The sequence below is a fragment of the Miscanthus floridulus genome, chromosome 3, assembly GCF_019320115.1.
Source record: "Miscanthus floridulus cultivar M001 chromosome 3, ASM1932011v1, whole genome shotgun sequence".
In the NCBI taxonomy this organism is placed as follows: domain Eukaryota; kingdom Viridiplantae; phylum Streptophyta; class Magnoliopsida; order Poales; family Poaceae; genus Miscanthus; species Miscanthus floridulus.
In genome coordinates this window covers 69,190,989-69,207,984 of record NC_089582.1, presented here as the reverse complement: position 1 = coordinate 69,207,984, position 16,996 = coordinate 69,190,989, and the positions used below count along the sequence as shown (strand labels likewise).

General features: G+C 42.2%; 1 protein-coding gene across 2 annotated transcripts; it reads right to left on the bottom strand.

Moving 5' to 3' along the window:
• Positions 1-1,937: 1,937 nt before the first annotated feature.
• Positions 1,938-16,151, bottom strand: LOC136541767 (kinesin-like protein KIN-4A). Of its 2 annotated transcripts, XR_010780463.1 has the most exons (26): positions 15,299-16,151; positions 13,874-14,020; positions 13,303-13,452; positions 12,916-13,172; positions 12,473-12,660; positions 12,165-12,289; positions 11,860-11,896; positions 11,593-11,684; positions 11,355-11,465; positions 11,164-11,274; positions 10,845-10,938; positions 10,574-10,686; positions 6,015-6,110; positions 5,796-5,903; positions 5,602-5,718; positions 5,408-5,488; positions 5,002-5,073; positions 4,639-4,732; positions 4,513-4,544; positions 4,339-4,436; positions 4,158-4,253; positions 3,726-3,947; positions 3,230-3,386; positions 2,841-2,996; positions 2,458-2,755; positions 1,938-2,233 (listed from the first exon to the last, which is right to left on the bottom strand). XR_010780463.1 is itself a non-coding variant. In XM_066533852.1 (25 exons), exons 1-25 carry the CDS (start codon positions 15,419-15,421, stop codon positions 2,534-2,536), a joined length of 3,099 nt encoding a protein of 1,032 aa, XP_066389949.1. In that variant the 5' UTR covers positions 15,422-16,151; the 3' UTR covers positions 1,938-2,533. The 2 variants fall into 2 exon arrangements, 1 of the variants encoding a protein (XP_066389949.1); XM_066533852.1 differs by having other exon boundaries at positions 1,938-2,755.
• Between the last annotated feature and the right edge of the window lie 845 nt (positions 16,152-16,996).

Genomic DNA, 16,996 nt, shown 5'->3' with positions numbered 1-16,996 from the left:
AGAGAACTAGAGCGAGGGAAGAAAAGGCGGTGGGAGATGGTTTCATGAAGGTACCGCAGAACACGAAGTAAGTGAGCATAGCGGAGCTGGGTAGGAGCTGAGACAAACTGACTGAAGATATGAACAGAGTGAGTAATATCAGGACGGGTGATCCCAAGATAGACAAGGCTCCCAACAAGCTGACGATAGCGAGTGGGATCAGCAAGTGGTGCACCATCAGTGGGTCGGAGGTGAACACTAAGCTCCATAGGAGTGTCAACAATGCGGTGATCAGTGAGAGCAGCACGAGAAAGGAGGTCCTGAGTGTACTTCTCCTGAGAGAGAAAAATACTATCAGATGTGGAGGTGACCTCAAGACCAAGGAAGTAACGAAGAGGACCTAAATTAGACATGAGGATTGTCTCATTGAGACGTTGCTTCACAAAGGCAATGTACTGAGAGTCATCACCTGTAATGATCATGTCATCGACATAGAGGAGTGTGCGACTATGAGGAGTAGTGTGAACGAAGAGAGAAGGATCATGGTCACTAGGCTTGAAGCCAGCATCGGTGACAACAGTGACAACAGAGGAGAAACGCTCGAACCAAGCACGAGGAGCTTGCATAAGACCATAGAGGGAACAATGCAACCGACAAACCATCCCATCCAGAACGGAGTACCCTAGAGGTGGCTACATATAGACTTCCTCACGGAGCTCACCATTGAGGAAGGCATTCTTGACATCCAACTGAGAAATTGACCACTGACAAACAGAAGCAACTGCAAGTAGAGTCCGAACAGTAGTCATGTGAGCGACAGGAGCGAAGGTCTCCTCATAGTCACGACCTTGCTCCTGTTGGAAGCCGCATGCCACAAGACGAGCCTTGTAGCTCTCAAGAGAGCCATCCGAGCGGATCTTTACCTTGTACACCAACTTGCAAGTGATAGGAGTGACATGAAGTGGTAAAGGAACAAGATCCCATGTGCCAGTACGCTCAAGGGCAGCAATCTCCTCAGCCATAGCATGCTGCCACTCTTGGTGAGCAACAGCTTCCCGATAGGTCTCGGGCTCAGCCAAAATGGCAGCAATGAAGCCAAGGTGATCGGGAGGGCGAAGCGTACTGTGGTCATGAAGAGCATAGCGAGGACGAGACTCAAGATGAGGTCCAAGGACGGACAGGGAAGAGTCAAGTGGCGGTGCAGGGCGTGGATGACGAGTGTAGTAGTGTGTGATCTCACGGGAAGGACGCAACGGTGATGGTGGAGGAGAGACTGGTGGTGGAGAGGTAGGAGGAGGTGGCGGAGATGGAGAGATAGGAGGAGGTGGCAGAGGGGGAGAGGTAGGAGATGACTTATTGAGGATTTTGGTGTGCCTGCCACTACACCCACTCCTCTCTCTACTGACAGCACCGGTGCGATCAGTATTGCTCGGGACCCGGTCAAGCATGAGCTCACCAAACACATTGGCGTTGGTGCTTCCTACATGAGATCGCAGGTGCGTGATCAGGTTGTGTCCCTCCACCACATGCCTTCAGAGGTTCAGCTAGCCGATTTCTTCATCAAGGCACAGACACGGACCCATCATAGATTCTTGCTCTCCAAACTCAGTGTTGTAGATCCACCATGAGTTTGAGGGGGGTGTTAGATGTATAGATATACTTTGTATTTTCCCTCTACTTGGAGGGGTTCTTTGCATATGTACACACATGTATATTTGCCCCTTTGGGCCTGGAATAGAATGAGTTGGCCAATTCTAACACTTCCAAGGTTTTGATACATCTCGACTAGCGAACAATTATCTTATTTGTTGGATGAGCCATGGAAAACATGTTACATATATATGTACATGATGCAAGAAACAGAGCTGCTGCTTTCTGGCTGCAATTTTAGAGGTACATTGCACATGAAGATGAAAGTCCTGATTTCACATTTGGTCAGCAATCCGTAGTCCACAATATATAGATTAAAAGGGTGGATTGATATAGGGGAACAAGTCTCTGCATTACATCACAATACTCCTAGCAAAACCAAATTAATGTCACTTGACTTCTCTCATCTTTAGTATCAACAAACAAAAGAAGAAGGGGAAAATAGACTATCACTCGAGCACAAAAAGCATTCAACTTTCGGTTAATACCCTTCACACAAATCTATCACACAACAGCACAAGAAAGACTTTACAAGGCGCCTTCCTTTGACAGATTCCTTTATGAAGACGAACACCAACTATCGACATGTCACCGTCAGAGAAGGCTGAAACATTAAGCATTGTGCTCAGTATTTGCATGAAAGAATGCCCATTCACTCTGCTCACTCACCCACTAACTACTTTTTTTCTCTACGTTGACATCTCACTTTATACGCACGAATTTACATCCATAGACAACAGCCACCCAATCAACACATACTTGTCGATCCCGTGGCCCAGTAAAAACAAGCACGAAGGAGATCTCATGGAGTATTAACTGCTTTGTTACCTTGTGCAGGTAGTTAGCTGTGTAGGTTTGCAAACCGTGTCAGTTCATGTTGAGACAAAAATAAGTCCCTTTCACATCACTTATGAGGTTTATGTGGAAGAAGTTGAGGTCTGGGCCTAATCCTCGTGATTGTTTCATCACTGTTTCGGATCATCTCAGACAAGTTCCATGGCTTCTGCCACTTCCACTTGAACTGCAGCAGCCACTGGTGATGGCTCCTTTTCCACCTCCAGAGCTTTCCTGATTGCCCTGCTATTGAAACTTTCCTCCCCACAGACAACTGTGCAATAGGAACCATCTGCATTAAAAATTGTCAATGAAGGTATTAAATAGCGACAGATGGCAACAATGATGATGAGATACAATATGATACTAGTAGATACCTTAAGTTGCTCTTTTTTTATCGCAGCAATCCCTTTGCTGGGGCTATTTACAATACCAGCAGAATACTTAAGCTGCTTCTGTGCAGGAACGGCAACAGGGGACAGTGGTGTGTTGGGGTCATCAGCAGAGTGCTTTGCCGTGCCATTTCCACTTTTCTGTAACAGTGAAATTAGTAGCTTTAATGTCATATGTTCATTTTTGCTTTTTATTTATTATATTGTTAAGGTCAAAATGAATCGTTTATATATTACATTGTTAAGGTCAAAGTGAATCGTTTATATATCATTGTATCCTAGGACAAGCAATGATTTTCTCCTGCTTAAACTGTACATATTGATTGCACGTCAACATTGGTTAAAATCATGCACGATGCTGGGAGAAATCATACCGGAGGTGTAGTGGCCATTGGAGCTGTCTGTTCTCTTTGCTTGAGCTGCTTTTCCATTTCTCTTCTGCATGATTCACTGTGTCGAAGAATGCCCACAAGCTCTGTCATTTGTTCCTTCATTTCCTTGATCTCCACTTCCTTCTCCCTTACTTGGCATCTGAAACAATATTTTAACATTTTAGAGGATTATCACTGATTTTTTTAAGGCAAAAGTATGGCAAGAACTTGGCTTTGCAAAACAGCCATGGGCATCTTCCCGTGGTTGAGTCTTTTCCCCCAATAGGTGTCAAACAAAATTAAGAGAACAGGTAACCATTCTACTTTGAAGTGGTATCAGATTCTAAGAAAAAGCATCAGTGTAATGGATTTTCATCTATTTCTTTTTTAAGGGACGATTTTTTAGTTCCAAACTTTAGTAGTTGAGAACTTCGAGAGGGATAGGTCATGTCATAATATGAAATGAAGAACCAAAACAAAAAAAAAACAAAAACATAACCTTGCATCAGCAGCAACATTAAAGATATACTGCAGTAAGCTCTTTGCCTCCCCCATTGACCGCAATTGATTCCAACGACTTCGGCCAGAGAAGGCACGCTCTCTTTCTTCAGCTTCTGAGAGTTGAGAAGCCATTGCAACAAGAGTATTTGAAGAGATTGTCACCATGCTCTCAAGTGATGCTATCCTAGCTTGTCTTGCATTTGGTGACAAGGTATTTGTCCTGAGAAATAAAAATGCAGTAAAAAATGCATTAGTATTTGGATACCCTAATTGTCACTTAAGATAAGAAGCAGATTAAATATGTTCAAAGCGTATTAGAGGACTGCATTGGACATCTTGCTATGTGTAATGGGTATACTGTTTTTCCTTATGCGAATTAAATACAAGCAATGGATACCTAGTATCAAACAAAAGAGGAGATAACAATCACCTAGTGTTTCCATTCTTCCCTCTTTGGGGGCTAGATCCACCAGCTCGTATATCGTCTTGTTTCAAAATGGCAAGCTCCTCACCATGTGCAGCGCGCCTTCAATAACAAAAAAAAGCTTCCGGTGAAAAATCCATAAAGCCTATAAGTCCATATAATGACAGCAAAAATAAGAGTTACATACAGTTGGCTTTGTTTTTCGTATTCATTTCGGACTTCATGCACATGCACCATAACTTCAAGCTCTTGATCAAACCATTTTTGCAGCGATCTCTCACTCATCTGTGTTATATCAAGAATGGCTTTAGGTATAAATTGTGTAAATAAACTTAAGAACGTTAGGTATGGATAATCTTACGTTAGAGCCTGGAGATGTACCATTAGTGACAGCTATGTTTAGAGGGAAGGAGAACAGTGGAACCATTAGATTGAAACTATTTTTATTATACACAAATACATAATGTCACGATGCAGAGAAAGGTACCAGAACTGTCACGGGCAGAAGATTTCCTAGCTTCTAGTATCTCTTTTAGCCTTTTGGTAGCCATAGCAGCCTCTTCAGTCTTCCTTTGCAAAACCTGCAAACAAAATTTTGTCGACTCTAGCAGTTAGAATAAATTGAAATGCAAAATGAAAATGTTTTAGAAGGGAGCTTTAGAATAAAAGAATTGAAAATTTGAAAAATTAAAGGAAAGTGTTTAGAAGGAAGCTGTTTTGTGGGAAAAAGGTACTGTAAAAATATTGGCTAGTGCCTAATATGTAATAAGCTTTTTTTATTCATTTGTTTTCTTTTGTAATTTTCATAGAACAACATTTCTTTTGTCATCACTTTAGGAAAGAAACTGACCAATTTCTGCCGCTGATTAAGTGCTTGAAGCTTGTGGCGTTCATACTCATTTCTCCGTCCCTCTTTGTGTAACTGTTTATAGAACAAATTGGCAGAATTAGTGAATCTTGCTTCTTAAAATGGTCTTACTTCAACTATTAAAAATTTAAGTCAAAAGCCTGAATAATTATATAACTACTGGAGATTAAAGCGGGCGGTAGGAAATAAATACGAGCATGGATCAGCAAGTACATATGGTCATCAGTTTAACCTCAATCTTGTGTTGATCGATTATACATTTCTGAATTATCATTTTGCATTTAGTTTTGGTGACTACTATTATAGTATAAAACCTCGCATATAGTAGTTCTGGTGAATACTATACATGAGGTTGTATACAATAATAACTAAAATTGATAGTTCATACCTGAAGAAGTTCCTTCTCACGGGTAGCTTTCCATTGCCTGAACTGTTCCGCTTCCTGTTTAATTTTGTGTTGTAGTTGAACCTGACAACATCAATAATTGGATTAATGCAAATGAGTTCATATTATTATCATGTATGAAGAATGAGACAAGTGACAAATCAAAATTATAGAAGAGATGAGAAAAGGAAGGGAACCTTTTGCGCTTTTATAAAATGAATTTCTTCTTGCAGTTTCTTAGCAGCTTCATCGCTCTTTTGCTTTTCCTTCAAAAGCTGAACTTGGTTCTCCTGCTTTTTCTTTAGGTCTAGAATCTGAAGACAATATTGTGTTGAGTAAGAAGTATCAAAGAAGGTAAAAATTTTCAAATGCAATGTGAAATGCTATTCACCTGGGATTCAAGGGATTTTAGTTTCTGCAGCTGCGCATCTCGGAGTTTATACGTTTGGCCATCAGCATTTAGGCTTTCAACTTCAGCCAACAATCTGTCCCTCTCTTGCTGAAATTATTCAGAATTTCCTTTGTAAGATCAAAAGTATTCATTTGCATGGTCTAGCAACATACCACTCCGTTGTGATCTTCTATAGTACAATAAAATAATTTAACAGACCTGTACTGCCCTTTTCTCTTCTTCAAGCTCCATAAGTTTCTTTCCGAAGTGCTGCTTAAGTGCAACCGTATCACATCCGTACATTTTCATCTCAGACTGCAGGCGTTTGATAAATCTAGGTAAGTTTCTTGGAAACCACAACAATTAACTTCAGTTTTACAACCTAGATTCAAACTTTACAATCATTGACCCAACATTTGGCCAATAATTTTTAACTATTGTAATACATAGTTGATGCAATTAGATTTGTAATCAAATTTGCGATCCAATAATCATAATCTTATAATGATAAACAATATAATATAAAATGAATTAATTGTCAAAGTGTAACTTGAGAAACAGTGCATGTCAAACTGCAACTTATAAACTGGTCGTAGTCCAAAGGGAGTAACTTACAAGAATAAAAATGGTGCAGTTAATGATGCCTTTCAAAGTCAGAGTGTTGCACGTTTACAGAACCATTGTAAGCGTAACATTTTAGATGAATACATTAGTGTAATTCCTTATTATTTTATTTCTAAAAAAATTGATAAAGGAAGGATTTTATTAATTCACAATTATTACATCGAGTTGATACAATAATCATGAACTCACTTCCAGCCTCTGCATAAAAGCACCCAGCCTAAACAAAACAAAGAGAAGTCTGGCACTATAATGACTATCAATCCTAAGAGTTTGTACTTCTAAGAAATTGACTTTGTACTTTCAGCCTTCAATCTTTTGCTTTACTGGTCAGATAGGAACCCTACAGCTGTCAGATGCTATAGGATCATACACGAGAGTGCAACATGTTGGTTGGATGTGTGAATTTACACCCCCACCTCTAGTTTGATTCCTCTTCTACTTGAAATTGACCAAGTTCTTTTATTATATACACAACACGATGGCACAATATGTGGTAATGTGGAGGTGAACATAGTCCTCCAGAACAACAACAACAACAACAACAAAGCCTTTAAGTCCCAAACAAGTTGGGGTACGCTAGAGTTGAAACCCAGCAGAAGCAATCAAGGTTCAGGCACGTGAATAGCTGTTTTCCAAGCACTCCTATCTAAAGCTAAGTCTTTGGGTATATTCCATCCTTTCAAGTCTCATTTTATTGCATCTACCCAAGTCAACTTCGGTCTTCCTCTACCTCTCTTCAGGTTACTATCCTCGCTTAGGATTCAACTACGCACTGGTGCCTCTGGAGGTCTCTATTAGACATGTCCAAACCATCCCAACCGGTGTTGGATAAGCTTTTCTTCAATTGGTGCTACCCCTAATCTATCACGTATATCATCGTTCCAAACTCGATCCCTTCTTGTATGACCGCAAATCCAACGCAACATACGCATTTCCGTGACACTTATCTGTTGAACATGTCGTCTTTTCGTAGGCCAACATTCTGCACCATACAATATAGCAGGTCTAATCACCGTCCTATAAAACTTGCCTTTTAGCTTCTGTGGTACCCTTTTGTCAAAAAGGACACCAGATGATTGGCGCCACTTCATCCACCCTGCTTTGATTCTATGGCTAATATCTTCATCAATATCCCCGTCTCTCTGTAGCATTGATCCTAAATATCGAAATGTATCCTTCCTAGGCACTACTTGACCTTCCTAATTACTATCTTCCTCCTCCCGAGTAGTAGTACCGAAGTCACATCTCATATACTCAGTTTTAGTTCTACTGAGTCTAAAACCTTTGGACTCCAAAGTCTTCCGCCATAACTCCAGTTTCTGATTCACTCCTATCCGGCTTTCATCAACTAGCACTAAATCGTCCGCGAAAAGCATACACCAAGGGATGTCCCCTTGTATGTTCCTTGTGACCTCATCCATCACTAAGGTAAACAGATAAGAGCTCAAAGCTGACTCTTGATGTAGTTCTATCCTAATCGGGAAGTCATCCGTGTCTCCATCACTTATTCGAACACTAGTCACAATATTGTTGTACATGTCCTTTATGAGCCCGACGTACTTCGTTGGGACTTTATGTTTATCCAAAGCCCACCACATAACATTCATTGGTATTTTATCATAAGCTTTCTCCAAGTCAATAAACATGTGTAGGTCCTCCTTCTTCTCCCTATACCATTATATAACTTGTCTTATTAAGAAAATAGCTTCCATGGTTGATTTTACGGGCATGAAACCAAATTGATTCATAGAGACCCGCGTTATTGTTCTCAAGCGATGCTTAATAACTCTCTCCCATAGCTTCATAATATGGCTCATCAACTTAATTCCCCGGTAATTAGTACAACTTTGAATATCCCCTTTATTCTTGTAGATCGGTACCAATATACTTCTCCTCCACTAGTCAGGCATCTTATTCAATCGAAAAATATGGTTGAACAGCTTGGTTAGCCATACTATAGCTATGTCCCCGAAGCATCTCCACACCTCGATTGGGATACCATCCGATCCCATCGCCTTACCTCCTTTCATCCTTTTCAACGTCTCCGACATCAGATTCTTGGATTCTCCGCACAAAGCGCCTATTGGTGTCATCAAAAGAGTCATCCAACTGAAAGGTTGTATCCGTATTCTCACCATTGAACAATTTATCAAAATACTCTTGCCATCGATGTCGGATCTCATCCTCCTTCACCAAGAGTGTTCCCTTTCATCCTTAATGCACTTAACTTAATTGAAGTCCATTGTCTTTCTCTCATGAACCCTAGCCATCCTATAGATGTGCTTCTCTCCTTCCTTCGTACTCAAATGTTGGTAAAGATCCTTATACGCTCTATCCTTTGCCACACTTACAGCTCGCTTTGCAGTCTTCTTTGCCACCTTATACTTCTCTATGTTGTCCATACTCCTGTCATGGCACATGTGTTTATAACATTCTTTCTTCTCCTTAATAGCCCTTTGGACTTCCTCGTTCCATCACCAAGTATCTTTAGCCTCGCCTCCACTTCTTTTGGTTACTCCACACACCTCTAAGGCCACCTTCCTTCCTTCCAAGAGGTCTCTTTGATAACTCTTTCCCTGAATACCTCTGACGTCTCCTCTTTCAGTTTCTACCACTTTGTTCTTTCAATCTTAGCTTGTTTATCCCTACGGGCACGCACCTGAAAATGAAAGTCTGCCACCAAAATCTTATGTTGAGAAACAACACACTCCCCTGGTATCACCTTGCAACCCAAGCATACTTGTTTGTCCTTTCTTCTTGCGAGGACAAAGTCAATCTAGCTAGAGTGTTGTCTGCTACTGAAGGTCACTAGATGAGATTCTCTCTTTCTAAAGAAAGTATTGGCTATCATCAGGTCAAAAGCTACCGTGAAGTCCAGAACTTCCCCCCCTCCTGATTCCTATTACCATACCCAAAACCTCCATGAACTGCCTCAAAACCTACGCTTGTAGTACCTACATGCCCATTAAAATCTCCTCCTATAAAAATCTTCTCACTACTAGGTATAGCTCTAATCAGGTCATCAAAGTCTTTCCAGAACTGTCTCTTAGCACTCTCGTCGAGGCCTACTTGGGGGCATACGCACTAATTACGTTTAAGACCATATCACCAACGACAAGCTTGACTAAGATAATCCTATCTCCTTGCCTTCTCACTCCCACCACACCAATCTTGAGGCTCTTATCAATCAAAACTCCTACTCCATTTCTATTCGCGACTGTACCTGTGTACCAAAGCTTGAAACATGTATTGTCCACCTCCTTCGCCTTCTAACCCTTCCATTTAGTCTCTTGAACACATAATATAATTACACGCCTCCTAGTCGCGGTATCAACTAATTCTCTTAACTTACCTGTAAGTAGGGATGAAAACGGTACGGATATTTTCCGACCGTATTCGAAACCAAATCCGTTTAGAGGGGTTGAGATCTGTCTATATCCGAGTCCGAATATCCAACATCCGATACCGTATCCGTATCCGAATACTCAAATCGCATATTTATGATGTCGATATCTAATCGTATCCTATCCGACATAGTTGACACTATCCGTATTCGAATCCGAATCCGGACAGAAATATAAAAACAAATGTAATATTGGTGATATCCGTCCGTATCCGATCCGTTTTCATCCCTACCTGTAAGCGACCCTACATTTCAACTACCTAAATAGATCCTAGTTGGTTCGACTAGCTTCCTTACCCTTCGCACCCGTCGACTCAGATGTGAAGACCCTTACTCATTTTTTACTACCCCGTGCGCCAATGTAGTGCGCCACTAAGGAAGCGACGACCCGATCCTTGCTCACTTGACACCATACCCAGATCGCGACACGGCGTGTCATCAAGGGGGTGCTGACCCGGCCCTTGCCCATTTAACACCATACCCGGGTTCCAGTATGGCGCGTCGCTAAGAGGGCTACGCCCCAACGGTTTTCTTTCGAGTTTCATCTCCATTAGAATGGCTAGATTTAACGTTGGCTCGCCACGCCTATCACAACCCTCCTCCTTTACCAGGGCTTAGGACCTGCTATGTTGAGAACAGAAACAATGCTAAAAATATATTGCAATAAGAAGCACAAGGACCTTTAACGAAATGTACATTGACTAGAAATTTACAATCATGAACATAATTCTTATTGTTAGATATCCAATACCTCCTTTTGCTCAAGTTGTCGGTTTAATTCATTCAACTCCTTGCCCAAGCTATCCTGCAGCATTGTGTGTTCCCATTCTTTAGCTACTTCATCTTCAATATCCTTAGGGTTGCCTGCAGCAGGAAGGGGACATCGATGGATATGCAGAAATCAATATAACTACACAAAGAACATGTTAATGGTATCTCCTTGATGCTAAGAGCCATGGTGAAAAGGAAGCAATACCTCTGAATACTATGATGAAGAAATCATAGAGGTACCAAGAAATTACCTCTTACTGAGTCAGTCATCGGGACATCAAATGGATCTGTGCTTTGCAAGCTTCTTTTGAGCCCTTCGCTTTTGGTAAAGCCATTTAAAGTTCTCTGGAACAAAGAGCAGAATTTGTTATGGTCTAGCTCAAGCACTATGTGACTTGAGAGAAATTCCGTGGAGAAAACAAATGTCTAGTAGGCGCTTTGTTAAGTCATTGTTTCTCTCTGTCTACAAGTGAGGGGATAAAACTTATCATCAAAGAACAAGAGGTGCAAGTCATGTGGTTGCCTAAATGTTCAACATACAAAAGAGTGCACAAGGACTCTGTGGCATACTTGTATTTCAGGTTCACATGGATCATTCTGAGACCGGCTGCGAATATCATATAGTTCCCTGCAAAGGTCTTCATTTGTTTGTTCAAGCCATGAAATCCTCTCTTTGAGACCCTGAAAATTGAAGTCTTGTTATTATGATTCTTATTGCTATTGGATGTCTTTTACAGTCTAAGTTTGTTGAGGATATTTACCTGAACATCATCTGATGCGACTCCTCCTCGAGCCGAAACAAGCTCTGCTTGCAAATATTCAATCTGCTGGCGCATTCTTTTCATCTCATCAGCAACAGGATTTCTATTGACCTGAAAATTCAGTTTCATCAACACATCAGACATTGAATGAGAAGAGAAATCAAGATACATCCTGGATAAGAAACAACTAAGAACATGTCAATTAGGTTTCTGAAGAGACAAGAAGTAACAGACTCACAATTGGTTTATTTTGGATATTACGTGCCCGGTTAGCATATTTCAAAGTGTTTAATGTCTCTTCAGCATTAATATCTGCTGGACTTATGCAAGCTGCAGGAGAAAAAGATATATTAATGTCAGGCGAGTGTAAGCTGAAGCAACACTTTTTTAAGTCTTTTTTGTAGTGAAACAAATATTCTTGGACTGCTATTTTCAATGCCACTTATATTAGCAAATTCTAGGTAGAAGGAAAGAAAATGGAGCAATCTCTGACAAGATAAATTACCTATCATGACAGTCTTGCTATTTCCACCTAGGGAGTCCTGTATAGACAAAGCAGATGATACAGGAGTAGTCAGTAATATGAATTCCTTGAACACACTACGGATGAAAATATCAATAGCATGTAGTAATATGAATTCCATGAACACGCTGGAGACGAAAATATCAATAGGTTTCTATTAGGTTGGAAAATATTAACTGCTGAAAGAGTAAAAATGAGTTGAGCATAGCTATTTTTCTGAACACTACTATAAAGTGCTCAATGAAATCAATAACTTTCTTGTATTTATAGGTGACCAAAAATTATACCTGCAAAAGACGAGTGAGTTTGCTGTCCCGATAAGGAACGTGAGCACCTTCTTTCCTTTTTTTCTCATCTCCAAGAGCACTTATGACATTGCCGAGAGCGAGAAGTCCTCGGTTGATGTGAACACCTATATGACAAAGTATAAATAGCCTTTAATTAGTTTGGTGTGTGTAGAGTGTGTGTGTGGGTGTTTGGGTTCTTGTCCCGTATTTTCTTCTTAGTATAATGAAGCGCAGCTCTCCTGCGTTTTCGAGAAAAAAAAAAGAAAAAATGTAGGATAAGAGTTTGGATAAACAAGAAGCAAGCATGCCTTCCTTGAAGCGCAGGCCATCTGAACCCGTTCTCTTAGCCCGTTCTGATCCAGCAAGATCTACTAAATGCAGTTTGGCACAGAGATAGTCTTCATTCATCTCTTCAATAGGCATTCCATCTGCAGTCATGATGGGATCTGTTTTGCGCATCTGCTCCAATGTGATTGTGAAGATGGCATGGGAACGACTATTACATGGTGAAACCAGAGCATAAGGTTCATTGAAAACAAGCATCATAATGATAATAGAATATCAAGGAATGTTCTTAATCTTAACACATGGAACACCAAGGTAAACATAAAAAGCAATAAATTACAACTTCTCATGCATCAATTATGAATTTGACAGGCTTAATGATCTGCTTATTGTCATTCATTATAATTGGTAAATATTCTCCATCCATTGTACAAAGATAAAGTCAGGTTAGGATGATGTGGCCAACCTTGACTGGTTGTTCATGTTGGTACTTCCAGTTGCGCGACTCAGGGAACCTTGTTCAAGGCATGCAGTCATTTCCTTCTGAGTGCTGACATGCACTTCAGTCGATCCAGCTAGCGTTATGACTCCATTTGATGCCTCTCGGATCTGCACAGGGGGTTTCCCTGGCACAGACAGTTTTGCGTGCCCATTGCCATTCTCAACTTTGCCCACAGTAGCAGCAGTAGGGTCAAGCAGATCCCTCACCTCTTCTTTCAGAATCTGCGAAAAACATATGCACAGCAGGGTTCCACATATTACATTAACAAAAAACAAAGTTCCACATATAAGATCTCAATAGAACAGATTTGACATTTTATTCACATGCAAGAATATGGAACGATTCTTGTACCTCGATGAACGATATGCGTAACTGAAACTCCACTTGGCTTTTCAGGTTCTCAATCTTGTCAAACAGTGCAGCCATGGCTCGTGGGATGATCCCCATATGCGATCCCTCCTTGCAGGCAGTCCCCATGGTATACGTCTTCCCTGATCCGGTCTGGTGAGGACAAAATGAAGAAAAAAAAATGTATTAAAGCTAAGCATCATGATTTGATGGATTGATTAGGATCCAAATGCCCTCTATATATCCAAACAGGGCTGAAACTGAAATGATGAGCATTTGGGGGTTCTAGGAGCACAGAGACACAGTCGACCCCATCATCATCGTGTCACAAACAGCTGGAGAAAAAAAGAAGAAGCAGGTAATTGGTGCTCCATCCCAGGCCCAGCACCAGACCACATGTTGTGCTGCTGGCTTTTGCCGTGTGCTAGGCCCCAACTCGGTGGTCCAAGCTTTTCAGCTCTTTGGCGGTATCAATGGCACATGGGATGCGAGCCAAATGATTGAGGGAGGGGAGGACCGACCGAGGGCAGGGCATGCGGTGGTCGACGAAGAAGATAGATAGAAGGATACGAACCTGGCCGTAGGCGAGCACGGTAGCGTTGTACCCCTGGAAGAGGCCGTCGACCAGCGGCGCGACGCACTCGTCGAACATGGCCGCCGACGGCGTTCCGGTGCTGCCGTAAACATGGTCGAAGGTGAAGGAATGGCTGCCGATCTGGACCTGCACGATGGAAAACAAAATACACAAAAATGGTGGTCAAATCAAATGTCAGCCTGTCTATCTAATGATGATGAGCATGAGCATACTGTAGTAGTAGTAGACTAGTAGTGTAGACAGAAACCCAGTTGGTAAAAGCAACAAAGTCATGGAAGGCCACACATGACACATGCATGTGCTGCATATCATCATCATCATTGGTATGGGTATGGGTATGGGAGGCAAGGAATGAAAGTTCCTTTTCATCTTCACCACAAAATGCATCAGCCAAAAACGATTGTTAAAAAACAACAGAGAGATCATCATCATTGGTATCGTGAGGAAACCCAAGAAAGAAAGGTACGGTGTAACAAGGCTGCCTGGCTGGCTGGCAGCTGGAAATAGAGAGAGCATCTAGAGAACCCAAAACAAGTGTAAAAGTCTGATCCAACAGATCTCATGGTTACTCATCCACTTACCGGAGGATTAGTAAGTATAACACTTTTTTTTCCTAAAAAATGATTAAATTTTGGTGAAGAAAAAAAAGGAAGCAAGCAATGGTGGAGAGATGTGGAGAGTCTGATCAACAAAAGTTGGCCAAAAAAATAATGACAAATCAGAGTTATGATTTAATATTACTGCGCGATGCTGACAGGACTCCTGCCTAGCTAGACAAAGGAAAACAAGAACATGAGCAAGATTGGGCACAAGTTCGCACCAAAAATGTGCAAGATTTGGCCCTGCCGACACTTTTTTTTCTTCTTCCTAAAACTGAATTAATGAAAAGAAAGAAGAGAAATTCTGGGCATCTCTGTCAGAGGCTACTCAGAGAGAAGAACGGAAGAAGCAACCTAGATTCCATTCCTCCTTGATTTTTTCACATATACTCCTATATATAGAGAGAAGAGAGATCTTGATTTTTCCAAGAATGGGGGGAAGGTTTCGACATGGTCAGTTTATCTCTGCTCTGCTGTGCTCTTGTTGGCGAAACAGACTCTCACCGGTGCAAGATAGAATAGGAAAAAAAAAACATCCTGAAACTCTGCAAGACAGTGTCAAAATGTCTCTGAAAATTGTACTAGAAAACAGGGGAAAATACCAGGACAGGCAGATTTCTAAAAATACTGATTGGCAGGAGTCAGTCAATCCACAGTCTGAATTGGGTCATGCAGATACAGATAAACAAGGAATGGCCGCAGGAAGAGACAGACAGGGCCAGAAACACCCAAAGAATTCAGAATTCATCCATCCCCAGCAACGAAACAAGAATTCGCAGTCCAAAAATGGCAGAACTGATGGTACCTGTGGTTTGCCCGGCACGACGGCGACGCAGTCCTTACAGCCCTGCAGCTTTTCGTCGCCGATGAGCGGGCGCACGTGGACCGCCACCTTGACGCAGCAATCCTCGCCATGCTCCATGGTCATCGTGCCCACTGACGACCATTCAATTAGCGACCACTTTCTATATCTCTTTCTCTCAATGCAAGCAGCACCAAGAACAGGGAGGGCAATAAGACAGGGGAGGATAGGAAGAGGAGGAGTGAAGCAAAGGACTAAAGGAGGTGGATGGTGAGTGGCGAGTAACAGCAGCCACTACCAACAGTCCACCACCACCGACGGACGGATGGATGGATAGATGGCTGGATGAATGAATGGATCAATCCTCCTCCGCCGCCGCCTGCCTCTCTCTGTTCGTGCAGGGTAGATAGAGATGGAGCTGGAGATGTTGGTAGCCTCAGGCGGCTCGGCTGGCCAGACCTAGGTGAAGCAGCGAACGAGGAAAACTTCACCGTCACTTCTGCAACTACCACCACCACCACCTTGCCTTGCCGCCGATCCAATCCAACCGCAGCTGCGGCAATTGAGCTGAGGCTACAAATGCTGCTTGCCCCTCCTGCTCGGATCTTGCTGCCCTGATGATTCCCCCTCCCTGCTGTGCTGGTGCTCTTAGTTGGGACGGCAGGCGAGGCGAGCGCGGGGCGAGAGGAGGGGGGATCCTTTGGCCTGGTGTTTGGTGGTGGGTGGAAATGGAGACGGAGACGGAGACGGAGACGGAGGACAAAGCAAGCCAAGGTGAGGGAGCTGAGTGTGTGTAGGTGGAGGGAGAGCTGTGGGGTGCCCCTGCCGCTCTCTTGCCTTGCCTTGGAGTATTTTATTTCCTTTCCTCCTTTTCCGGCGAAGGTGAGTGAGTGAGTGCAAGTGCAGCGACCAGCGAGCGAGTGATAATCACTGCCTGCAGCTGCAGCTGCAGCTGCGGTGAGACTGGTTCTCACTGCTCGTCCGCTGCAACAAGGACGTGGCATCTTCTTGGTTGTTAGTGACCCAAGCCCCACCCTACCACCAAGCACAATTGACCGACCTGACCTGTGACCTGACCACCTCTCTCTCGTGTTGACGTAAATTCTATCTATCTGCTAATTTATCTTTTTACAGTTCCCTGTCAAGCAAGGCGTATTACTACATCTGTAATAATCCTTCTACGTACTGTACAGTCTTTTTGGTTTCATATTTTTCGCATTGGCATTCGCTTGCTCGGAGATTGTCATCTCAAGAAATAGTAGTAAAATGAAAACAACAACTGTTTGCTCCGATTCAGTGCCTGTCAGTCAGTCAGGAGCCAGAAATCAGAACTGGCACCTGCTCTCTGCTGCTAGTAGTCTGCTGACTGCTTGTTTAGTTCCAAAAAATTTCTCAAAAAGTGATACAGTAGTTATTACATCAAATTTTGCGATACGTACATGGAATATTAAATGTAGACGAAAAAAACTAATTGCGCAATTTGATTGGAAATTGCGAGACGAACGTTTTGAGCCTAATTAGTCCATGATTGAACACTAATTGCTAAATAAAAACGAAAGTGCTACAGTAGCCAAATTCCCAAAATTTACGAACTACACACGCACTGATTGTAAGGGGTGTTTGGTTCCTTAGTCCAGATTTTAGTCTATGTCCCATCAAATGTTTGGACACATGCATGGAGTATTAAATATAGATTAAAAA

What these genes read in the sequence shown, in the direction of transcription:
- LOC136541767 (XM_066533852.1), bottom strand. Translation starts at nt 15,421, where the DNA reads ATGACCATGGAGCATGGCGAGGATTGCTGCGTCAAGGTGGCGGTCCAC. An exon ending in GTACATCTCCAGGCTCTAAC is followed by an intron (nt 4,437 to 4,512) that starts GTAAGATTATCC and finishes GATATAACACAG; the next exon opens with ATGAGTGAGAGATCGCTGCA. An exon ending in TACGAAAAACAAAGCCAACT is followed by an intron (nt 4,254 to 4,338) that starts GTATGTAACTCT and finishes TTGTTATTGAAG; the next exon opens with GCGCGCTGCACATGGTGAGG.